General features: G+C 39.6%; 2 protein-coding genes across 5 annotated transcripts in view; both read left to right on the forward strand.

Moving 5' to 3' along the window:
* Positions 1-662: 662 nt before the first annotated feature.
* C15H2orf88 (chromosome 15 C2orf88 homolog) overlaps positions 663-25,530 on the forward strand; it is a 37,120-nt gene continuing 12,252 nt past the window's right edge. Inside the window, exon 1 of one of the 4 annotated variants that reach the window (XM_043488088.1) lies at positions 663-982. The gene's annotated coding sequence lies outside the window, so the exon portion shown is untranslated. The other 3 variants (XM_043488089.1, XM_043488090.1, XM_043488091.1) reach the window with 3 other exon arrangements.
* On the forward strand, positions 10,673-11,111 carry LOC122453831 (ATP synthase subunit g, mitochondrial-like). Its single transcript, XM_043488087.1, has one exon. It carries the CDS (start codon positions 10,688-10,690, stop codon positions 10,997-10,999), a length of 312 nt encoding a protein of 103 aa, XP_043344022.1. The 5' UTR covers positions 10,673-10,687; the 3' UTR covers positions 11,000-11,111.

Raw genomic sequence — 25,530 nt, forward strand, 5'->3', positions numbered from 1 at the left:
AGCTAGTAAAGGATGCTTTGTTAGTGGTGTTTTAAGGAGAAACATGCTTGGGAAATGTTGAGTATTTCTGGATAGAGAAGTACCAAATGGATGTGTCCGTTTAAATGTTTGATTACATCAAACACTTTTGCTCCGCATTCTCAGCGTGCCCGCTAGTTAGGAAGGGCAGAGCCCCCGACCTAGGCTTGCGCGGTGTGAGGTTCTGAGGTCAAAGTGGGTTTGGCTGCTCAGCCTAGACCGGGGCGCCGGAACCCTTAGCTGGGAAGACCTCGATGAGGCTGCTGCGTTTGTGCACGTGGGCTCCTGTTCTCCCCACAGCCCTACAAGGGACCAACCCCTCTTCTCATCTGGGCAGAGCCCAGAGTGTTAGCAGTCCTGGTGGCTCAAATCAGGGGCCAGGGCAGTGAAGTGACTTGCTCGTTTATTTGTCTTTGAAATTTGGGGGGCTCTCATTCCTGATGGATCGGGGACAGCCGCAGTCTGGATAGTGTACAGGGGGTGGGCACGAGAGCGGTGGCCGGACCCGCCGGCCTGATGCGCTGGCCTCACGGCCCAGCTCCGCCCTTGCCCCCACCAGCGCCTGAGGACGTGATCCCGGCTGCCCGGCCGCCCCGCCGGGCGCTGGAGTGCCGCCCGCAGAGGGCGTGCCCTGGAGCCGAGCGCGCCTCTCCGCCGCCACCTGCGGGCCGGCCGGCCGGGTGCTGGGCGCAAACCCTTCTGGAGCGCACGGCGGGCGCGGCGGCGGCGAGAGGAGGAGCCCCGAGCCGGGCCGAAGGACACCCCGTCCTCCAAACGCTGCCACTTGACTGAGCCGGCCGCTGGCGAGAAGGCGGCGCCACTGCCCGCACAGCTGGACGGCACTCCGCGCCGGGCCCGGCCTCAGCTGCCCGCGCCCTGACGCCCACCCGCCTCGGACGCCGGCTCCCGCCCTGCGCCAGCCAGACGCCCTCGAGAGGCGCGCGCCTGCCCGCGGTCCTGTCGTGTGAGTGAACTCCTGGGAGGTGGGCGACCTGTCCGTCGGCCTCTGCTCCTCCGTTTTGCCTTTTTGATTTTGAGTGACAGAAATCTGAGTTGCAGGAGGCTTTGATTCAACCGGACCTTTCTTGGCCAGCTGCCTGCTAGAGCCTCGCGTTTCCGGCTCCTAATTAAGAACTTAGCCCCCGCCCCATCCCCCTTGTTCTCAGCCCCCAAATTCAAAGCTTTGCATTATGAATTGCAGTTTCACCTTCTTCCCTCCTTCTTACCTGAAGAGTGAAGAAGATTTTCAGGTAAAAGATTTGCCTATGAACGTTTAATTTGTATGCCAAGCTGTCAGGCTTGTGATCCGAATGGCATGTCAGGAGCAAACTGTGAGCTCTCCTTGGAGCTGTGGGAGGCTGAATCTGGAGGTGAATTATATTGCAAATGGGAAGTGAAGCAGAGCTGACGGTAAGATCCTCTGGCTGTTAGCGAAGAGGTCTGGGAAGCAGAGCAGAACAATTAGGTTCTCTCCTGCGTCCCGTCTGCCCGCTCCCATCTCTTATGAAAATAGTAAACATTCTCATCAAAGACCCCATCGTTTTCGGATCGGAGATTTATGGTGTTTATATTAGGGAATATTTTAGTTAAGAATTCAGAGGAATAAAGGGTCTATTTTTATTATGACAGTGTATAAATCACATCAGTATCAACAGTTGAATATACCTTGAATATTTGGATGAGGTAGTTTTCAAGTACTTGATATAGATACCGTATAAAAGTGGGAAATAACTAATGTTTAGATATTCAGCAGAATAGTCTGTTAAAACCATAACTTCAGTTTTTAACTTCTTGGTTTTGCCAGCAAACAAAAACTACTTATTAGGCCCACGGTCTTACAATAAAAGGATACTTTAAGATCGTTGACCAAGCTCCGGTCCGTTTTAGCATTCCCTCTGTTGCTCTCCTGACAGGCTGGCCACACTTTGCAGGGAGCACTTCGGTGACAGGAAGCTCACAGCATTGTGAGGCATCCCTCCTTTCTGTCACTGTCAGCAAGGCCTTGTTGACACTGAGCTGACAACTGCTTCCTCGGACCAGCTTCTCATTAATCCTGCTTTTGCCAGTAGCCCTCTAGTTCGTGAAATTATATATAGAATTTTTCAGCAGAGAAGATCTAAGACTTTCATCCATCTGAAAAAGTTTGCGGCCAAAAAATTGTTAAGAAATGGAAAGTCTAAAATGGTTTAGAGTAAGACTTTTGTCCCCTTTACTTGACAGCTTTGGCTTCCTCATCTGTAAAATAGGAATGATCATATACTCTGTCTACCTATAGGGTTTTTGTGAGAATTAAATTAGATAATATTCATAAAGTACTTATCATAGTTGCCTAGAAGTTAGTAAACATTTGTTATCGTCACTAAATAATGTTCATTTTGTTTCCCCTTACCTAAGACCTGTCTCTGTGCTAAAGATCCTTAGTCCCAAATTGAATTCAAAAATGCAGTCTAGTCTGAACAGTACAGACTGCAATGAGTTCCTATCTTCAAACAAAATCGTCTGATTTTTAATCGGCTTTTGTAGTAAATACAACAAAGTTGACTAAAAAACCCACCTCCAGGACCATCCACCCACCCCGCCCCCTGCCACCCCCACAAACACTTTGTTGTCTAGGTAGGCGTTATTCATTTTTAGATTATGCAATTGATTTCTTGAATATGAACATTTTTTCTCTTGTTGTCTATTACTTTAAGTCTCTCTCCAATTTCCAGCTTGTTGTTGTTGTTCAGTTATTAAGCCCTGTCTGACTTTTTGGAACCCCATGGACTGCAGCACGCCAGGCTTCTCTGTCCTTCACCATCTCCCAGAGCTTGCTCAAACTCCTGTCCATTGAGTCGGTTATGCCATCCAGCCATCTCATCCTCTGTCGCCTCCTTCTCCTCTTGCCCTCAATCTTTCCCAGCATCCGGGTCTTTTCCAATGATATGTTTTAATCTTGATTTGTGGCTTTCATCATGTTCACTCTGCCTCTGGTTTTGTGTTACCTGCACATGTGGGGAGTTTGTTCACTAGATATTTATATCATTGATAATACATGGGACAGGTCCTTTTGGCATGTGGCATCTATAGAAGCCTGTGGCACATAGAAAGATGTGGACTTTTGGATCCTGGTTTTGGAGCCTGGCTGCTAGCTTTGTGACAGTGAGAAACCTCTTTTCCATATCAATAAATTGAGGTTAGGAATTTCTGCCTTTCAGGTAATTATTAGAATTCAAAGTAATGTACTGAAAGTGCCAACTACAGTACTGGTTGGGAAGATGTATTTGGCCTTCAGTAGGTATTGCTGAGACTATTTAATCTGCTGAATTTAGCACTGTCCTTCAGATTAAACTCTTCTAGCCCACAGATCAGTCTTCTTCATACAGACATTATGAGACTAATTTTAATCAAATGCTTTGCTAAAATTAAAGATCCTGCATATTCTCTGATCTACCACAAAAGTAAATGATGTTAGCTTAAAAATGATTGATTCTCAGTAAAGTCCTAGTTCTTTGAAACTCTCAGTATTTTTCCCCGTTTTCTGATTAAATCTTGAATTTTGCTGGAGATTGATATTATATTAACTGGTTTGCCTAGGAATTGGAATTCTTTCCTTCAGTTTTGAATTCTTTTTTAATTAGGGGAGAAAAAGTATGTTTCAGTCTCTAGTCTATTGAGACTTCCTTCCTTCTCCATGTTTTCCTGAGGTTGTCAGAATATTTTTGTGCTTACATTTGCCAATTCTCTCTGGAATGTGATTCACCAGATTTTGAAGACATGAATTCTTTTAAAGTGACCTCTTCTGCTTATGCATTGGTTCTCTCTTAATGAGGTTTCTTCTGTACTTTGCAGCTTAAAGATCATTTGCTTTTAAGAAAGCAAAACAATTGCTGAGCAGTTCTGTTTCCTTTCCCTAACTAATTAACATACCATCTGCCTTGGATTGGGGATTTCTTTTTTTTTTTTTTTTAAACTGGAGCCTATTTTCCATAGTAAGACTGATACAAACAGAATGGTGGTGGGGAAATACTACATTATCATGTTGCAAGTTTAGGGAGTAATAAATTACTAGTCAATATATGATATAGGAAGAGCCTGTACTTTAAGAATTTATTCCTTATAAATTAAGAGTTGTGAAATAAAGGATGTTTCACAAGGGGTGTTGAGGGTAACATAAACTAGGGAAGCGGATGGGTTCCAAACACAAGAGAGCGACAAGAGTCCTGCAAACTGGAGAGTGAGTGCCCAGCTTAGAGCTATTCTAATTCAGAGCAGTTGGAACATTACACGGGTCACAGGAAACACTGGCCCTAACACTGCTGTGAGTGTGTGGCTTCTGCCTGCTGCAAGTGTCCTGAAAGAGGTAGAACTGCATGGAGTTTCACTGTTTTATCCCCAGTATCTAACACACCTTGAAGCACATGGGTATTTGATAAAGAGCCAAACTTTAATTAGCATTCATTAAGTGCCTCTAGGTAGAGAACTGTTCTCTGCCAAATAACAAAAGGAGAAATTGCTCCTGCCCTTGAGGAATGTTTGATCTCATTTGAGGAGGCAGCACTTGTAAATTAATAGGCTGGACACAAGTTCAAGAAGAATTCTGGATAATGGTTTGGGGAATTCCAGGAGGTCTGCACAAAGGAGACAGCGTTTCCTCTGGCCTTAAAGATGGCACAGATTTGGTTTACGCAGGGAAAAGGGAAAGGGTGCTGGAGATACAGGGAAGGTGGTGTTTTTCAACCTAAGAGAAAGTCGGAAGGAGAAAAGAATGATGTGTGTGTGTTTGTGGTAAGGGTAATAGCTTGATGGGGGAGGAAGTGTCCTTGGATTAGTGAGAAATTAAATCCAATAGGTAAAAAGAAGATTTTTTAGAAATGTTTAAATGTACCTCTGCCATACCTTACCTCCACCACCCATCCTGAAATACTGTACCAGCAGCTACAGAGACTAGGGTATAATCACTCTATAATCACTTCTTAGTAGATTGGTATATGTATCATGAGAACGTTATAAAAATTTAAATAGCAAAGCTTTCAGAATTCTTGGTTATTTGACCTAGAGTCCAAGTGGACTTGGATACCATGTTTTCTCATGTCTCTACATAAGAATAATGGTTCTTTTAGTTATTCAAAATTATGTGTACTGCTGCCTGGAATTTAATTCAGTGCATGCAATTAACACTCATTATTTATGCTTCCTACTTGTTCTAAAATATTTGAGGTGGCTTCACTACATAACATTAGGACTAATGTATTTTGACTATGTAGGGAAGAAAAAGAAGATCATCTGCTCTCTTAGGGTCATTGGCTGGGCCTGCAAATCAGAATGGTTAACAGGAGAAAGGAATTAATTGCCTCTGTATGCATGGGAGTTCACAAAAAAACATGTTTCAAGGGGGTGGTTAAAATTGCAGACTTACGAATCATTTTAACAAAGGATGTTAAAGTGTGGAAAGAGGCTAGGCTAAAGAAAAGGGCATGACAGTGAGTTCTGTGAAGGTGGCTAGGAAATATATGATAAATAGGGTTGCTTGTTCTGCAGAGAAGAATTGTCTCCAGAGTGGCACTCTTCTTGGTATAGGAAAGTAAGACACCTTTACAGAGGTGCTTTTGCCCTGCTTTTGGACAAAAAGTTGGAGGGCAGAGGCCTAATTGCCTTTGGCTCAAAACAAGGCTTGGGCAGTGTGGCATATTTTGGGGTGACAAATTCTAATCCTTCTCAAATTCCTTAATGACAATTAAGATAAATAAAATGTAATGGCTCAGAAAAAAATGTCAGTTAAGATTATTTGGTCAATTAAAATGATTAAGATTTAGGTATTTTGGACCAACCTTGATTGGACACTACATATTAAGGTTCAGGCTTGACTAAGGCAAAGTGTCTACCCTCCATGAATTCATAGGTTTGTGAAAGAGCCTGACAGACCCACCGTCCATCCCACTAGAATGGGAAATGCATTCACAGTGAAATGTAATTCCACAAGGACCAGCATTTTAGAATTGTTTTGGAGTATATGGCTTCCACCTTTAAGGGAAGTTTTGAGGTTGAGGAATCTGATGTGTTTCTTATGGGTAGATTTTTGTGGAGGAGATTGGAAGAACTGTTCAGAACCAGGAAATGTGAGTTACCCAACATAATCTACTCAACAGTCATCTTTTCCTTCCTTTTCACAGTGTTTTCTTCCTTCTTTTTACCTCCTTATCAGTTTAGTAATAATAATAGCAAAATAACTGCTGCATTTCTATGGTGCTTTCTGTTTTTCCTTATCACTGTTCCCGATGAATTTGGGGCAGGCATTATTACATTTGGTATAAAGATGAGGAAGCAGAGTCTCAAAGAAGAAAAGAAAAATTCCTGTGGTTGCACTGCTAATTAAATTCCTCTACCTTTTTTTAGACAGAAGTCATGTGAAGAGCTCTCTAGTTAGAATCTATTGGTTTTTCTGACTTTTCTGAGTACAGAATGACACACGTTTGCTGGGCATGATAAATTTCTCTCCTTAAGCTCATGATGTTCAAAGGAAACTCTGTGAGAAAAAGATTTTATGCATTGATTTTGAGGGTAAACTCATTTTGTTTAGTGGAGCCTTTTAGGTTTGATATTTTGTAATATCTAGGTATCATTTTTCAAAAGAACTTCGTCTGGGTCTTGGATGAATGACCTGTCTGCACTCAGAGAAGTGAGAAATGGCTCAACAAAAATTAATTTTACCAAGTCCTAAAATCTGAAACAACTTTCCCCTTCTCCCTATATGTAAAGCTTTAATAGAATACACACTTTATACTGTACAGAGAAAAAATCCTCGAAGTTGATATGGGCTAGAATGTAAGATTCAAGCATATTTGGGTAAATCATGCTGCTGCTGCTGCTAAGTCGCTTCAGCTGTGTCCGACTCTGTGTGACCCCATAGACGGCAGCCCACCAGGCTCCTCTGTCCCCGGGGTTCTCCAGGCAAGAATACTGGAGTGGGTTGTCATTTCCTTCTCCAATGCATGTATGCATGCTAAGTTGCTTCAGTTGTGTCCGAGTCTGTGCGACCCCACAGACAGCAGCTCACCAGGCTTCTCTGTCCACAGGATTCTCTAGGCAAGAATACTGGAGTAGGTTGCCATTTCCTTCTCCGGGTAAGTCATAGGTGATAAATATTGAGTTTATGGGAGATGGAGGAGTTTCTCAGCTCTTTGATGTTCTAGTTTGTTAGTAACCAGTACCGTGGAGCTCGTCTGTAATATCCCCTCACAAATTCATTCCTGCTTCTGAACCCTGCATTAACTCAACTCTCACCTGACTCTCAGCATCGAGGCTACTTGTTCATCTTTTTTTAAAAAAGAAATTTAGATATACTATATTATTGATTTTTTACTTGCTAATTGAGTGCTATCCCCTAAATCTTAATATGGGTTCAGTGCTATTATCCTCTCTCTTCATAAACTGATTGAGTCTTTTATTCACATTAAATCTTGGTTTGAAGCAGTTAAAATGTGTTGCATCAAATTATCAGTTTGACTTTCTTAAAAAAGATGTATTTGATGATAAAAAATAATATATGCATTTGAAAAATTGGGGAGCAGGTAAAAGTGCAAAGAAGAAATTTAAATTACCTATAATTCCACCATCCAAAGAGGAACACTTGTTGTTTTATATTTTTTTAAAAACTCCTTCATGGAATTGAGTCCATCTTTTAAAATTTTATTTATTTATTGGCTGTGCTGGTCTTTGTTGCTACATGGGCTTTTCCTTAGTTGTGGCAAGTGGGCACTGCTCTCTGGTTGCAGTGCTCAGGCTTCTCACTGCTGTGGCTTCTCTGTTGTGGAACACAGGCTCTAGGGCACAGGCTCAGCGGTAGTTGTGGCACATGGGCTTAGCTGCCCCACCACATGTGGGGTCTCCCTGGACCAGGGATCCAACCCACATCTCCTGCACTGGCAGATGGATTCTTTACCCCTGAGCCACCAGGGAAGCCCTGTTTTCTATTCTTTCAAAACCATATGTATTTTAAAAATTAGAATCATACATGTATATTATAGTCTTCTGCTTTTAAAAATTAACTATGATTTCTAGAGACTTAGGAGAATCTTCTAATCTTTGCAAATTTTTCTTTATTTTAGGCAGCAGGCTGTAATATCTTCAATGTTTGGTGTCATTTCTTTAGCAAAATGCTAATTACAAGTAAGATTATATGATATTACAAGGCAGGCTTATAACAGTCTTGAAAATATTTTCAATAAATAGAAATATTATAGGAAATTATTAGTTCAAGTAACAAATATGTGAGTGCACAGTCTGTTTTTAAGCAATATTTTTGTTATTTACAGCCTGAGTTTTTTCATTGTTTTGCTATGGATAAATAACCATTTGACCAGTAATTTAAACAATGAACATATGAACATTTTCTCATGTTACTAAATATTTTTAAAGTTATTTTCATATAATGAATTACCCTATAACTTAATTGCTTAAAATGACAAACATATATTTATTTCACAGTTCCTGTGGATCAGGAAACTGGATATAGCTTAGATGAGTAACTCTGCTTCAAGATCTCTCAAAATCAAGTTGTCAGTTGGGGCTATAGTCTTATCTGAAGGCTTACCTGGGGGAGAGTTCTTTAGAAGATAGGTTTATAAAATAAATTGTTCCATAATTAGGAAATTAATTTGAATTAGCACAAGTCATGAAATATGAAAGGAAAGCGCTGTGATATAGCAAGATCCCTGAAATTAGAATCAAAAGATATGGATGTTAGAAGAGGCAGTGCATTTGAGTATCATCATACAGTATCATCAAGGTCACATGCTTCCCAAGGTAGGATAGTTAAGCTGCTTACTTACAGAATTATACACCAATGTGTTTTGTACAATGAGGAAAAATAATCCCTTTTAGTTCTATAAATTCACTTACAAGATACCAGGAAAAGAAGAAAAGAGAAAATGCAAATGAAATATGCTCAACAGAAATAGAGATAGATGGGTAATTTACTCTGAAAAACTCCAGACACTTGGTTATCATTTGTAACTCAGGACTATACATATTCTGTTGCTAAGAGTATTGGACTTTTATTTAAAATATCTAAACTTAAATTATTTACATCAGTTATGGACGCCCCTCACTGTGCTAGGCATATAAGAGTGAGATACAGAGATGAACAATTACTTATTACCCATCTTCTTTCACAGAGAATTTAAGAAGACTCTTTGTCTGCCTTTAAGAGTCTAGCACACTTATAAACAAGCAGAATAGGAAAAGTACAGTGACAAAGATAACTATGTTATGGAAACCCAAGAGAGGAATAGAGTACTATCAGGTAGTGAGAGGGCCTTTACACTGGAAGTGTACTTGGGATGGACACATAAGAATGGGTCTATCTGGGGATTTCCCTGGTGGTCCAGTGGTTAGGACTCTGTGCTGTCACTGCCAAGGGTACAGGTTCAGCCCATGGTTGGGGAACTAAGATCCCACAAGCCACAAAAGACCTATATATAGAAAACTAAACACTGATGAAAGAAATCAAAGGTGACACAAATAGATGGGGAAATATACCATGTTCATGGATTGGAAGAATCAATATAGTGAAAATGAGTATACTCTCCAAAGCAATCTATAGATTCAGTGCAGTCCCTATCAAGCTACCAACAGTATTTTTCACAGAACTAGCACAAATAATTTCACAATTTGTATGGAAATACAAAAAACCTCAAATAGCCAAAGCAATCTTGAGAAAGAAGAATGGAACTGGAGGAATCAACCTGCCTGACTTGAGACTATACTACAAAGTTACAGTCATCAAGACAGTATGGTACTGGCACAAAGACAGAAATATAGAGCAATAGAACAAAATAGAAAGCCCAGAGATAAATCCACGCACCTATGGACACCTTATCTTTGACAAAGGAGGCAAGAATATACAATGGAGAAAAGACAACCTCTTTAACAAGTGGTTCTGGGAAAATTGGTCAGCCACCTGTAAAAGAATGAAACTAGAACACTTTCTAATACTATACACAAAAATAAACTCAAAATGGATTAAAGATCTAAATGTAAGACCAGAAAGTATAAAACTCCTAGAGGAAAACATAGGCAAAACACTCTCTGACATAAATCACAGCAGGATCCTCTATGACCCACCTACCAGAATAATGGCAGTAAAAGCAAAAATAAACAAATGGGACCTAATTAAACTCAAAAGCTTTTGCACAACGAAGTAAACTATAAGCAAGGTGAAAAGACAGCCTTCAGAATGGGAGAAAATAATTGCAAACGAAGCAACTGACGATTAATCTCAAAAATATACAAGCAGCTCATGCAGCTCAATACTAGAAAAATAAATAACCCAGTCAAAAAATGGGCCAAAGAACTAAATAGACATTTCTCCAAAGAAGACATAGAGATGGCTAACAAACACATGAAAAGATGCTCAACATCACTATCAGAGACATGCAAATCAAAGCCACAATGAGGTACCATCTCATGCCAGTCAGAATAGCTGCTATCAAAAAGTCTACAAACAATAAATAAATGCTGGAGAGGGTGTGGAGAAAAAGGAACCCTCTTACACTGTTGGTGGGAATGCAGACTAGCACAGCCACTATGGAGAACAGTGTGGAGATTCCTTAAAAAACTGGAAATAGCCCTTCCGGGTGGGTGACATTCAGCCAGCCAGTCGGGGCGACGGGCTCTCCATCCTAGCACCATGGCCCAGTTTGTCCGTAACCTCCCGGAGAAGGCCCTGGCGCTGGTCAACACTGCTGTGACTTACTCGAAGCCTCGATTGGCCACATTTTGGTACTATGCCAAGGTTGAGCTGGTTCCTCCAACCCCTGCTGAGATCCCTACATCAATTCAGAGCTTGAAAAAAATTATCAACAGTGCTAAAACCGGTAGCTTCAAACAGCTCACTGTTAAGGAAGCTCTACTGAATGGTTTGGTGGCCACTGAGGTGTGGATGTGGTTTTATGTTGGCGAGATCATAGGCAAGCGTGGCATCATTGGCTATGATGTTTGAAGACCAATTTTTAACATGTGATTATATTTGCTTTATTATTCAAGTGTTCTTGGACCATGTGTGAACAGACTGCTATTTGAATAAAATAAGACAATGTGTCAGAAAAAAAAAACAAAAACTGGAAATAGAACTGCCATATGACCCAGCAATCCCACTGCTGGGCATACACACTGAGGAAACCAGAATTGAAAGAGACACATGTACCCCAGTGTTCATCGCAGCACTGTATACAACAGCCAGGATATGGAAGCAACCTAGATGTCCATCAGCAGAAGAATGGATAAGAAAGTTATGGTACATATACACACTGGAATATTACTCAGCTATTAAAAAGAATGCATTCAATCAGTTCTAATGAGGTGGATGAAACTGAAGCCTATTATACAGAGTGAAGTAAGTCAGAAAAAAAAACACACCAGTACAGAATATTAATGTATATATATGGAATTTAGAAAGATGGTAATGATGACCCTGTATGTGAGACAGCAAAAGAGACACAGATATAAAGAACAGACTTTTGGACTCTGTGGAGAAGGCGAGGGTGGGATAATTTGAGAGAATAGCATTGAAACATGTATATTACCATATGTGAAATAGATGACCAGTCCAAGTTTGGTGCATGAAACAGGGCACTCAAAGCTGGTGCACTGGGACAACCCAGAGGGATGGGATGGGGAGGGAGGGGGAAGGGGGGTTCAGGATGGGGAACACATGTGCACTCATGGCTGATTCATGTCAGTGTATGGCAAAAACCACTACAATATTGTAGTTCAGTTCAGTCACTCAGTCGTGTCGGACTCTCTGCGACCCCATGAATTGCAGCAAGCCAGGCCTCCCTGTCCATCACCAACTCCCAGAGCTTACTCAAACTCATGTCCATCGAGTTGGTGATGCCATCTAGCCATCTCATCCTCTGTCGCCCCCTTCTCCTCCTGCCCCCAATCCCTCCCAGCATCAGGGTCTTTTCCAATGAGTCAACTCTTTGCATGAGGTGGCCAAAGTACTGGAGTTTCAGCTTCAGCATCAGTTCTTCTAATGAACACCCAGGACTGATCTCCTTTAGGATGGACTGGTTGGATCTCCTTGCAGTCCAACGCACTCTCAAGAGTCTTCTCCAACACCACAGTTCAAAAGCATCAATTTTTCAGTGCTCAGCATTCTTCACAGTCCAACTCTCACATCCTTTGTTGGCAAAGTAATGTCTCTGCTTTTTAATATGCTGTCTAGGTTGGTCATAACTTTCCTTCCAAGGAGTAAGTGTCTTTTAATTTCATGGCTGCAGTCACCATCCACAGTGATTTTGGAGCCCCCAGAAATAAAGTCTGACACTGTTTCCACTGTCTCCCCATCTATTTCCCATGAGGTGATGGGACCAGACGCCATGATCTTAGTTTTCTGAATGTTGAGCTTTAAGCCAACTTTTTCACTCTTGTCTTTCACTTTCATCAAGAGGCTTTTTAGTTCCTCTTCACTTTCTGCCATAAGGGTGGTGTCATCTGCATGTCTGAGGTTATTGATATTTCTCCCGGCAATCTTGATTCCAGCTTGTGCTTCTTCCAGCCCAGCATTTCTCATGATGTACTCTGCATATAAGTTAAATAAGCAGGGTGACAATATACAGCCTTGATGTACTCCTTTTCCTATTTGGAACCAGTCTATTGTTCCATGTCCAGTTCTAACTGTTGCTTCCTGACCTGCATACAGGTTTCTCAAGAGGCAGGTCAGGTGGTCTGGTATTCCTATCTCTTTCAGAATTTTCCACAGTTTATTGTGATCCACACAGTTGAAGGCTTTGGCGTAGTCAATAAAGCAGAAATAGATGTTGTTGAACTCTCTTGCTTTTTTGATGATCCAGCGGATATTGGCAATTTGATCTCTGGTTCCTCTGCCTTTTCTAAAAGCAGCTTGAACATCTGGAAGTTCACAGTTCATGTATTGCTGAAGCCTGGCTTGGAGAATTTTAAGCATTACTTTACTAACATGTGAGATGAGTACAACTGTGCGGTAGTTTGAGCATTCTTTGGGATTGCCTTTCTTACGGATTGGAATGAAAACTGACCTTTTCCAGTCCTGTGGCCACTGGTGAGTTTTCCAAATTTGCTGGCATATTGAGTGCAGCACTTTCACAGCATCATCTTTTAGGATTTGAAATAGCTCAACTGGAATTCCATTACCTCCACTAGCTTTGTTCATAGTGATGCTTTCTAAGGCCCACTTGACTTCACATTCCAGGATGTCTGGCTCTAGGTGAGTGATCACACCATTGTGATTATCTGGGTCGTGAAGATCTTTTTGGTACAGTTCTTCTGTGTATTCTTGCCACCTCTTCTTAACATCTGCTTCTGTTAGGTCCATACCATTTCTGTCCTTTATCAAACCCATCTTAGCATGAAATATTCCCTTGGTATCTCTAATTTTCTTGAAGAGATGTCTAGTCTTTCCCATTCTGTTGTTTTCCTCTATTTCTTTGCATTGATCCCTGAGGAAGGCTTTCTTATCTCTCCTGGCTATTCTTTGAAACTCTGCATTCAAATGGGAATATCTTTCCTTTTCTCCTTTGCTTTTCGCTTCTCTTCTTTTCACAGCTATTTGTAAGGCCTCCTTAGACAACCATTTTGCCTTTTTGCATTTCTTTTCCATGGGGATGGTCTTCATCCCTGTCTCCTGTAATATCACGAACCTCCGTCCATAGTTCATCAGGCTCTCTGTCTATCAGATCTAGTCCCTTAAATCTATTTCTCACTTCCACTGTATAGTCATAAGGGATTTGATTTAGGTCATACCTGAATGGTCTAGTGGTTTTCCCTACTTTCTTCAGTTTAAGTCTGAATTTGGCAATAAGGAGTTCATGATCTGAGCCACAGTCAGCTCCCGGTCTTGTTTTTGCTGACTGTATAGAGCTTCTCCATCTTTGGCTGCAAAGAATATAATCAATCTGATTTCGGTGTTGACCATCTGGTGATGTCCATGTGTAGAGTCTTCTCTTGTGTTGTTGGAAGAGGGTATTTGCTATGACCAGTGCATTCTCTTGGCAGGAACTCTATTAGCCTTTGCCCTGCTTCATTCCGTACTCCAAGGCCAAATTTACCTGTTACTCCAGGTGTTTCTTGACTTCCTACTTTTGCATTCCAGTCCCCTATAATGAAAAGGATATCTTTTTTGGGTGTTAGTTCTAAAAGGTCTTGTAGGTCTTCATAGAACCGTTCACCTTCAGCTTCTTCAGCGTTACTGGTTGGGGCATAGGCTTGGATTACCGTGATATTGAATGGTTTGCCTTGGAAACGAACAGAGATCATTCTGACGTTTTCAAGATTGCATCCAAGTACCGCATTTCGGACTCTTTTGTTGACCATGATAGCTATTCCATTTCTTCTAAGGGATTCTTGCCCACAGTAGTAGATATAATGATCATCTGAGTTAAATTCACCCATTCCAGTCCATTTTAGTTCACTGATTCCTAGAATGTTGGCAGTCACTCTTGCCATCTCCTGTCTGACCACTTCCAATTTGCCTTGATTCATGCACCTAACATTCCAGGTATCTATGCAATATTGCTCTTTACAGCATCGGACCTTGCTTCCATCACCAGTCACATCCATAACAGGGTATTGTTTTTGCTTTGGCTCCATTCCTTCATTCTTTCTGGAGTTATTTCTCCATTGATCTCCAGTAGTATATTGGGCACCTGCTGACCTGGGGAGTTTCTCTTTCAGTATCCTATCATTTTGCCTTCTCATACTGTTCATGGGGTTCTCAAGGCAAGAATGCTGAAGTGGTTTGCCATTCCCTTCTCCAGTGGACCACATTCTGTCAGACCTCTCCACCATGACCTGGCAGTCTTGGGTGGCCCCACACGGCATGGCTTAGTTTCATTGAGTTAGACAAGGCTGTGGTCCTGTGATCAGATTGGCTAGTTTTCTGTGATTATGGTTTTAGTGTGTCTGCCCTCTGATGCCATCTCACAACACCTACCGTCTTACTTGGGTTTCTCTTACCTCGGACGAAGGCTACCTCTTCATGGCTGCTCCAGGAAAGCACAGCCACTACATTAGCCTCCAATTAAATAAATTATTATTTTTTTTAAATCAGTCACTTTGTAAAGAGAAAAGATCAATGTGAATTAGAAGGGAAAAAAATAAGAAAGCCCTTTTAGAACAGAAAGCATTTTACAAATGTGATATAGGAGTCCATGGAGTCAGTAATTGACTTAGTATAAAAGAATGAGTGGATCATGATTTTCAGATTACAGTGAATTGAGGACAACATTCATTTTTGTATTTTGTGTTTTATTAGTTTCATGTTCTGATTTGGGCTCAGATTCTTAATTTCAATTACAAGGTCTAAATAATAATCCAGTTGTAACAAACTAACAATATTCTGACATTGTTACCCAGTACCCACCACTCCCCACCTCCATTTAGCAACAGTTGCTTAAGGAACTGCCTTAAGAATTTTACAGAGCTTAATTCATGTGTCATTAGTACAGTTGTGTCATTGAATTAGAACATGACATGACTGGGAAATGAATACAGAATATAAAGTTTTACCATCTTAGTAGTGATCTAGATCAGGTATTCTTCAACTAGTTGATGAGGAGCTACTTGTCATTTTCTACAGGGGTTTAGATTACAGGGCTGGAGACTGAAGTTCAATATTTATAGTCGTAAATAGGCATGGTCAGGTGAAGCAGACTTGCCCCCAGAACAGAGCCTGTTTCCTGTCACCACCTGGAGAACCTGGTCATTGAGATGGAACATTGACACCTGACATAGGTCGATCACCTGATAACTCTTTAATATCCCAAATGACTGTCAACATTCTTGGGCTATAATTCTCTTTCCTAATTATAATTCTGAAACATGACCCTATATGTGAGACCGCAAAAGAGACACAGATATTGTCTCTCTTATCCATTCGTCTAAAGCACTTAAAATAGTTAATAATTTGATTTTTGTAGATTTAGGAGACAATCTAAGAGAGAGAAGGAAAAGAAATCTTACTGAACACCTTCCATGTTCCAAGGCAGTTCTAGATGCTTTAAGTGTAGAAGCGCATGTAATTTTTAGGATTAACATCTGAGGTTGATTCCCAGTTTACAGAAAAAGACACCACATGGCTCTACTCAGGTTTATGAGACTCTCAGATATCATCCTTTCACTTCTCAATGTGGTTTTCTGTGCCTCTCCATGGAGAAGATTTGGCCCCACGTGTGACTTCATGAAGAGTCCCCGTGACAGTCTGCTCAAGACCAGCTGCACAAAGCGTGTGTTCTGCGTGTCTGAGGACGAAACCAGCTACTCAGTCTCCAAGACCGTACAGTGGTGCCCTTCAGGTGACCTTCAGACGGACCAAAATCACATCTGCTAGCTTTTCTAGCCTTTACTTTTTCATCAGAGTATTAAATTTGAGTTCGTTTCTGCTTGCCAGTTTAGCTGGTGTCATTTGATCTGGTTAAGAATTTATAGTCAGTATTACCAATACAGAGTCCTCTGTTAACTGTCTGATTTTCATGGACCTCTACAAGAAGGAAAATATACTCTTAGTATCCCTTATTACAGAACAAACAATGACAAACATGCTGTTAAGAACTTTGTTATTTTTTTTAATGAACTTTATATTTTTAAAGAATTGGCATTTTAATTAACTGCATTAAACTTTGAAAGACAGTATATTCATTCAGCTTTTAAAGACTACAATGTGGTTTTTATTATATAGATATTTGCATTAATTCAGGGCTAGGGCCCATTTAAAGCTATAGCTTGAGATATGAAACCTTAAAACCTGTTTAAAGGCTTAGAATATGATATAAAGTAGGACAACAGCAATAACCATTTCTGTTAATCTAGTATTTAAGAAAGGCTCTCAAGGATTTAGCAGCCTGTTCATTCCCAGGGCAGATTTTGGAAGTTTTTGTGTTCTTTCTTTGATAGAGCTGTGTGTATTGGCTCCACTCATATTCAAGTTGGGTATTCCCCGGTGGCTCAGACAGTAAAGAGTTTGCCTGCAATGTGGGAGACCCAGGTTCAACCCCTGGGTCAGGAAGATCCCCTAGAGAAGGAAGTGACAACACACTCCAGTATTCTTGCTGGGAAAATTCCATGAATGGAGGAGCCTGGCAGGCTACAGTCTGTGGGGTCACAAAGATTTGGACATAACTGAGCGACTTCACTTTCACTTCACTTTCATATTCAAGTTGTAGCTTTTTGGTGAACCTTCCCTGACATATACCCAAGGAGCTTACTCACCAGGCTCAATCTGATGACATTGAATCCAGGATGGAGGGCCACAGCTTCAAGATGAAATATACAGAATGAGCTACTGTAAACTGCATCTTCTATTTAAAGGATCTAAGATCCACTAGAGAAGGGCATGGGTATCCATTCCAGTGTTCTTGCCAGGAGAATCCCATGGACAGAGGAGCCTGGTGGGCTACAGTCTATAGGGTTGCAAACAGTAGGACATGACTGAGCGACTAACATTAACACTACATTAACATGGAGGGAACCAAGTAAGAGGGGCCTTCTTTTCTTTATGTATGACTCTAATGTATGTGTATGTATATGTTGGGATTTGGGGAAGGAATGGTGGGGGGGAAAGGCATCTTTGTATTTTATTTTTGCTGGCAGTGGCATGAACAAATGGCCACTTCACATATTGGGACAAAGATAATGCTAAGGATCCTTTCTGGGCATTTGCACTAATTATAGCCTGAATGAGCTGTCATCTCATTCTCGCTCTATCTCCCTTTGATTTTATTTTGTTAAGTACATTTTGAAAGCACTTATATTGATGGTCCTGAACACAGAGAAACTCACTAAATACTGGCTAGATGGTTGAAGAATGTTCTCACTGACAGCTCTTTATGTATCTTAAGATGTTAAACTATAGTATAAAAGAAGTTGATTTTCAGTATTTTTGAAAAGTGTATTTTAAAAAACATTTTATACTCATACTTCTGTATCAGCCAGTTACAATGACAAGAGAGCCAAACAACTTTTCTTTGCTAACATCCAGCATTAAATATATCACACCTTTTTTTTTTTTTTTTTTATCACACCTTTAACTGATAGCTGTGTTAACTTTCTATCCTGTCAGATGAATAATAGAGTCTAAGAATTAACTTAGGAGAACTCATCGTAAGGCCAGTCCTTAGAAGGCCAATTATATCTGCTCAACTATTGGCATGCATTAATAGTGAACACTGTTGAAACTATTGCTTCATTATGAATCAACTGTCTTATTAGAGGAGACTGAAATTATATAAAGGTTATTCTTCAGTGACATACAGGTTGGGATTTCATTGCCTTTAAGGTAATTTTATTCACATTTCTTTATTCACCTCTGTAATTTTATTTATTTTTGGCCATGACACACAGCTTGGGGGATCTCAGTTCCCCAACCAGGGACTGAATCCGGGCCACGTGGTGAAAGCACCAAATCTTAGCACTACTCGAGACCATCAGGGAGGGCTTCCCTGATGGCCCAGTGGTAAAGAATCCACCTGCAATGCAGGAGACATGGGTTCGATCCCTGGGGTGGGAAGATCCCCTGGAGAAGGAAATGGCAGCCTACTCCAGTATTCTTGCCTGGGAAATCTCATGGATAGAAGAGCCGGGAGGGCTACAGTACACACAGTCACAAGGAGTCAACAACAAGACCACCAGGAAACTCTCTATTTCTGCCTTTTACCATGTCTATCAAGTGTTTGGACAGCTGTTACCATGAACAGAAGTAGCATAAACTTTTTGTTTTTGGCTCTGATTTTCTTTTCAGGATCACTCTTCCAGAAAACCACAGAATTACAGTCTGATTAACAAACATATGAGATTAACAGTCCTGTTCTATCAGGGCAAGTACATCTTTTCTAAGCATGTGACGATAAGAAATTCCATTAGACAGTTACTGGACCAGTTGTACCCAATGACATGAACGTATCAGTGTTATTTTATCCCAGATAGGCCCTGAAGACCAGAGCTGACAGCTGGTCCTGGGTAGTGGTCCCTGGGAGCCTTGGAAGCTCTGAACTGTAATGTCCCTGCTGATGGAGACCAGATCAGACACTGGGCCAGTGAGCAAAGAGAAACAATAGAGCCTCGAAAGGAGCTGTATTGGTCTTTGTCAGAATTAACTTCAAAACTAGAGGTGGGGAGGGAGGCTCTATAAATTCAAGAGGGGGAGGATGTTTAACACTTAAAACCTATAAGTGTTAAACACTTAAAAACTATAAGATAAAGTATTATTGGAGCAACTGTTATTCCCAGAAGAACCTGTAATGAGGAATGGGAGCTCACACTGGGAAGTGTGACCTCTCTGGGTCAGTTTCCTCTGCAAGTGGAAATATCCAGGCCTGTCTGCTTACTGGTTCTATTAGTTGGAAAGAAGCAGATGGTAAACATGATATAAATTAATGAACTGAAGTGATTACTATAGAATATTCTATCCATGATAGAAGCACTATTGCTAAACCTAGTTGGTGGCATAAATATTTTACCACTTAGATATTTTGTGGTCCTGTAGATAATCAAGATAATGTACTCAAACTAAAGACTGTATTGTAGGGAATGGAGTATCACTAATTCATTTCTTTAGAAAGGCTGTCTATTCCTCTCCCCACTCCACTCCCATTAGCTACAAGTTCAGGAACCATACTGTCAAGGACAAAGGACCCTCATATCCAATTTGTAAACTGATTTCTCTTTTATTGACATTATTTCAAATCAAAGCACTTGACATTTCCATCAAGATATAGAACATTTCCATAACCTATACATTTCTTTCATGCCTCCTTCCAAGCAGTCCTTACCAACTCCCACTCAAAAGAACTGCTCTTATGATTTCCATTCATAGGATTAGTACTGTTCATTCATATAAATATGACCAATCTTTTGTATCTGGCCCAATGTATTTCTGAGATTCATCCATGTTGCTGCATAGATTGTATTGATAAGTAGTATTCCATTTTATGGATATCCCAGTTTACTCATCCATTCACCTATTGATAGACATTTGTTTTCAGCTTTCAGTATTATGAATAAAGCTACTATGAACATTGGACTAAAGTTTTTTTGCAGACATGTTTGCATTTGTAATAAATAAATACCTAGAAGTAAAATGGTGAGTTCAGTTCTTTAAAGTGGTTGTACTGTCTTCCACTCACACCACAATATGTGCATTCCACATCGTCACCAACACTAGGCGTTGCTGGGCTTTTTAATTTTAGCAGTCCTAATGAGTGTATAATGGTGGTATTGTTTTGAAAACACCTTTTTAATTTTCATTTTACATACAGCAAAGCTGACTTTATTTTGGTGAATAGTTCTATGAGTTTGGATATATGTATAGATTCATATACCACTATGACAATCAGGATACGTAACAGTTCTCAGTTCAGGTTATCACTCAGTCATGTCCGACTCTTTGTGACTGCATGCATTGCAGCATGCTAGGCCTCCCTGTCCATCACCAACTCCCAGAGCCTGCCCAAACTCATGTCCATTGAGTTGGTGATGCCATCCAACCATCTCATCCTCTGTCATCCCCTTCTCCTCCCGCCTTCAATCTTTCCCAACATCAGGGTCTTTTCAGAGGAGTCAGTTCTTTGCATCAGGTGGTCAAAGTACTGGAGTTTCAGCTTCAACATCAGTCCTTCCAATGAATTTTCAGGACTAATTTCCTTTAAGATGGACTGGTTGGATCTCCTTGCTGTCCAAGGGACTCTCAAGAGTCTTCTCCAACACCACAGTTCAAAAGCATCAATTCTTCAATGCTCAGCTTTCTATATGGTCTAACTCTCACATCCATACATGATTACTGGAAAAACCATAGCTTTGACTAGATGGACCTTTGTTGGCAAAGTAATGTCTCTTCTCTTTAATACACTATCTAGGTTTGTCACAGCTTTTCTTCCAAGGAGCAAGTGTTTTAATTTCATGCCTGCAGTCACCATCTGCAGTGATTTTGGAGCCCAGGAAAATAAAGTCTGTCACTGTTTCCATTGCTTCCCCATCCATTTGTCATAAAGTGACAGGACCAAATGCCATGATCTTCATTGTTTGAATGTTGAGTTTTAAGCCAGCTTTTTCACTCTCCTCTTTCACTTTCATCTTCGCTTTCTGCCATAAGGTGGTGTCATCTGCATATCTGAGGTTATTGATATTTCTTCCACCATCTTGATTCCAGCTTGTGCTTCATCCAGCTGGCATTTCTCATCATGTACTCTGTATATAAGTTAAGTAAGTGTAACAGTTCTAACACCCCAGAAAAGTTCCCTTTTGCTGCCTCTTTGTAGTCACATTCTCCTCTTACCCTGACCCCTAAAGACCACATCAGTTGTCTGTTCCTATAGTTTTGCCTTTTCCAGAAGCATGCACTATACAATAAGTAAATTCATGCAACATAAAACCTTTTAAGACTGGGATCTTTCAATCAGCATCATGCCTTTAAGAGTCATCCATATTGGTATCAGTATCTTTGCTACTTTCAATTTTTGGCAGTCATGGATAAAACTGTGATAAATATCTACATAAAGCTTTTTATGTGAACACAAATTTCATTTCTCTAAATACCTAGGTGTGTTGGGTTATACGATAAGTGGATGTTCCAGCTTTATAAGAAAATGCTAAGCTGTTTCCCAGAGTAGCTGTGCCATTTTGCATCCCCACTAGCAATTATGAGTTTCAATTGCCCTGCATACGTACCAGCACTTGATATTGCATATTTTTAATTTTACCCATTTTAATAGATGTACAGATGTATCATATCATGGTTTTCATTCTTCAGATGGCCAGTATTGTTGAGCATGTACTGGTAGGCTGCATGGGGTTGCAAAGAGTTGGACATGACTGAGCAACTTCACTTTCATTTCATGTACTTACTTGCCATCCATAGATGATGTCTTGCATGAAAATTCTGTTACACATTCTTTAAAAATTGGTTTGTTTTCTTACTGTTGACTTTTGGTGTTTGACCATTCTAGATTGAAATCATTTGTTGGGCAAATGATGTGCAAATATTTTTTTCTCCATCTGGGGATCATCTTTTTATTTCCTTAACTGTGTTATACTCAGAACAAAAGTTTTCAATTTTCACTTACTTAAGTTTATCAGTTTTTTTTATGGTTCATGCTTTTGGTGTCATAGCTAGAAGCTCTTTGTCAAACCCAAGATCATGAATATTTTCTGTAATGTCTCGTAAAAGTCTTACATGTTTAGATTTATGACTCCCTTTGAGTTAATTTTCTATATAAAGGGCAAGGCATAGATCTTTGAGGGGGTGGATATGACTGTCCAGTTGTTCTAGTTCCAGTCATTGAAAACATTAGCCTTTTTGCACTGAATTATTTTTGCACAGTTGTCAAAACTCAATTGACCATATTTCTGTGGGTCTATTTCTGGACTCTTCTGTTCCAAAAATTTGTGTGTCTGGCCTTTCATCAATATAGCACTGTCTTGATTATTGTAGCCTTTTAATCATTCTTAAAAAGTGTGAGTATTCCAAATTTGATCTTTCTCAAAATTGTTTTGGCTATTCTAATTTCTTTGCATTTCCATAGTGAGCTTAGACTTGGTGTGTTTATAACACATCCTGCTGGGATTTTGAATGGAATTTTAGAATCAGTTTGTCAGTGTCTACAAAAAAGCCTCCTGGGATAGTGCTTATATGTAAATTTATATAAATTGGGGGAGAACTGACATCTTAGCAATAATTTGAGCCCAGAGATTTCTTCTTGGGAAAGAATTTCCCAAGAAATTTCTTCTTAAGTTATAAATACAATTTATTTCATTTATATAGGGATGTCAGACTTTCTGTTTTCTCTTGTGCCAGTTTTGGTAATTTGGTGTGTACAAAGTTGCTTATAATATTCCGTTCTTAGTCTTTTAATGGGTAAGGAATATATAGTAATGTCCTTCCCCCAATCACTTCTTGGTTATGGTGTCCTCTCATTTTCTTGATCAGACTAGATACAGACTTAGCTATTTTATGAGATTTTTTTTAAAGAACCACTATTGGTTCCATTGATGTTTCACCATTATTTTCCTTTTCCTTTGCTTTTTTTTTTTTTCTGCTCTCATCTATACTATTTCCTTCCTTCTGTTTACTTTGGGTTTAATTTACTTTTCTTTTTCTACCTTTTAAAGGTGAAAGCTTAGATTACTGACTTAATGCTTTCTTCTTTTCTGTTACAAGGACTTAAGTCTTATCAGTTTCCCTTTAAACTTTCAACAGTGCATTTAAAAATTTTTGATATGTTGTGGCTTCTATTACTTGGTTGAAAATATGTTAATTTCCTTATGATTTCTTCTTTTCCCCATGGGTTATTTAGAAATTTGTTATTTAGTTTCCAAGTATCTGGGACTTTCCTGGGTATTTTATTATTTATTAATTCTGTGATGGTTGGAAAATATACTCTAAGATTCCAAGCTTTTGAAATCTGTAGAGACCATCATGTAGTCTATCTTGGTGACTGTTCTATATTCATTTTATAAGAGTTTATCCTACAGTTGTTGGGTATAATCTTCTATAAATGTCAGTTAAGTCCCAGTGGAATTATAGTGTTGTTAAAAAACTGAATTCCCTACTTTTTTCCTTTGGGTATTCTTATCAGTTACTGAGAGAATACTGTTTCTGCCTTTGTCAGTTTTTCTTAATGTGTTTTGAAGCTTTGTTATTAGTTACCTATACACTTATGATTATCATGTCTTTTCCTCATTGACACATAAAATGTCCCTCTTAATTTCTGTAATACTACTGGTTCTTTGAGGTTTGATTTGTCTGATATTCATATAGCCACAGCAGCTTTTTATACTTCTTGTTTGCATTATATATCCTTTCTCATCTTCTCATTGCAACTGGTATATTTGTATGTAAGGTATATCTCTTATAATTAGCATACAGTTGGATTTTTTAAAGAGACTTCCTTTTTTAGAGCATAAAACTGCTCTAAAATAGGTTCACAGCAAAGCTGAGCAGGAAATACAGTTACCTTCTTCCCACTCCCCTCACACCCTCCAACACACACAGCCTCACCCACTGTCAACATTCCAATCTAAACGTTACAGTCAGTGAATCTACATTGACATATGACCCCTCCAAGTCTTTACTGGACGTTAGGGTTCATTCTTGGTGCTATACATTCTGTGGGTTTGACAGCTGGCACATTATCCATCATTATAGTAGCATACAGAGAATTTCACTACCCTAAAACTTCTCTGTGCTCCACCTAGTCAGTCTTCCCTCCTCTCTACTTGCTGGCGACCCCTGGGCTTTTTAGTGTCTCCATAATTTTCATTTCTTCAGACTGTCATACAGTTGGAAAGATTGTCTTCTTTAGAGCTTAGTAAAATGCATTTAAGGTTTTTCAGTTTCTTTTCATGACTTGATAACATATTTCTTTTTAACACTGAATAATATTCCATTGTCTGATTATTCCACTGTTCACCCATTCACCTACTACTGAAGGACATCTTGGTTGCTTCCAGTTTTTGCAATTATAAATAAACATCCACATATGAGTTTTTGTGTAGACATAATTTTTTAGCTCACTTGGGTAAATTCCAAAGAGTGTAACTGATGGGTCATATGGAAAGAGTACATTTAATTTTGTAAGAAACTGCCAAGCTGTTTTCTGCAGAGGCTGTGCAGTTTTGCATTTCCCCTAGCAATGAATGAGAGGTCTGTTTCTCCACGTCTTCAACAGCATTTTGTGCTGTCAGTGTTTCGGATTTTTGCCATTCGTATAGATTGTACTGATATCATAATGTTGTTTTAAAATGCAACTCCCTAATGATATATGATGTTAAATATTCCTTCACACGCTTATTTGCCATTTGTCTTCTCTGGTAAGTATGTTTGTTCAGATCTAGTGTCCATTTTTTAATCAACCTGTTTTCCTACTAAGTTTTAAGAGTTCTTGTATATTTTGGATAAACAATCCTTTATCAGATATGCTTTTGCAAATACTTTCTCCCAGTCTGTGGCTTGTCTTCTCGTTTTCTGTGAAGTGTGTTACACAGAAATCTTTACTTTTGACAAAGTCCAATTTATCAATCCTTTCTTTCATGAATCATACCTCTGATGTTGTATCTGAAAGGTCATTGCCAAACCCAAGGTCATTTAGATTTCTCTAGATGTAACTCCTGGATTTTATCTTTTAAGTTTTACAGTTTGCTTTATATTTAGATTCACTTTGAGCTAACTTTTGTGAAAGGTGTTAGGTCTGTCTAAACTTTTTTTTTTATAATGAATGTCCAGTTGTTTCAGTACATACTGAAAAGACTGTCTTTGCTCTATTATCTTTGCTCCTTTGTCAAAGATTAGTTGAGTACATGTGGATCTTATTTACCTAGTCTGCCTTTTAATTGAAATTTTTAGTTCATTAAGTAATTTTTGATATCTATGGTCAGCGACTCTGCTGTTTTCTAATTATCCCATTATTTTTTTCCTCCTATGTTCATCCTTTCCTGCCTTCTTCTAGGTTAAATATATCTAATGTCTCATTGTTTTTAAGTTATATTTACATTATCTTTTTAGTG

The sequence above is a fragment of the Cervus canadensis genome, chromosome 15 (assembly GCF_019320065.1).
Source record: "Cervus canadensis isolate Bull #8, Minnesota chromosome 15, ASM1932006v1, whole genome shotgun sequence".
Lineage (NCBI taxonomy): Eukaryota > Metazoa > Chordata > Mammalia > Artiodactyla > Cervidae > Cervus > Cervus canadensis.

What these genes read in the sequence shown, in the direction of transcription:
- LOC122453831 (XM_043488087.1), top strand. Translation starts at nt 10,688, where the DNA reads ATGGCCCAGTTTGTCCGTAACCTCCCGGAGAAGGCCCTGGCGCTGGTC.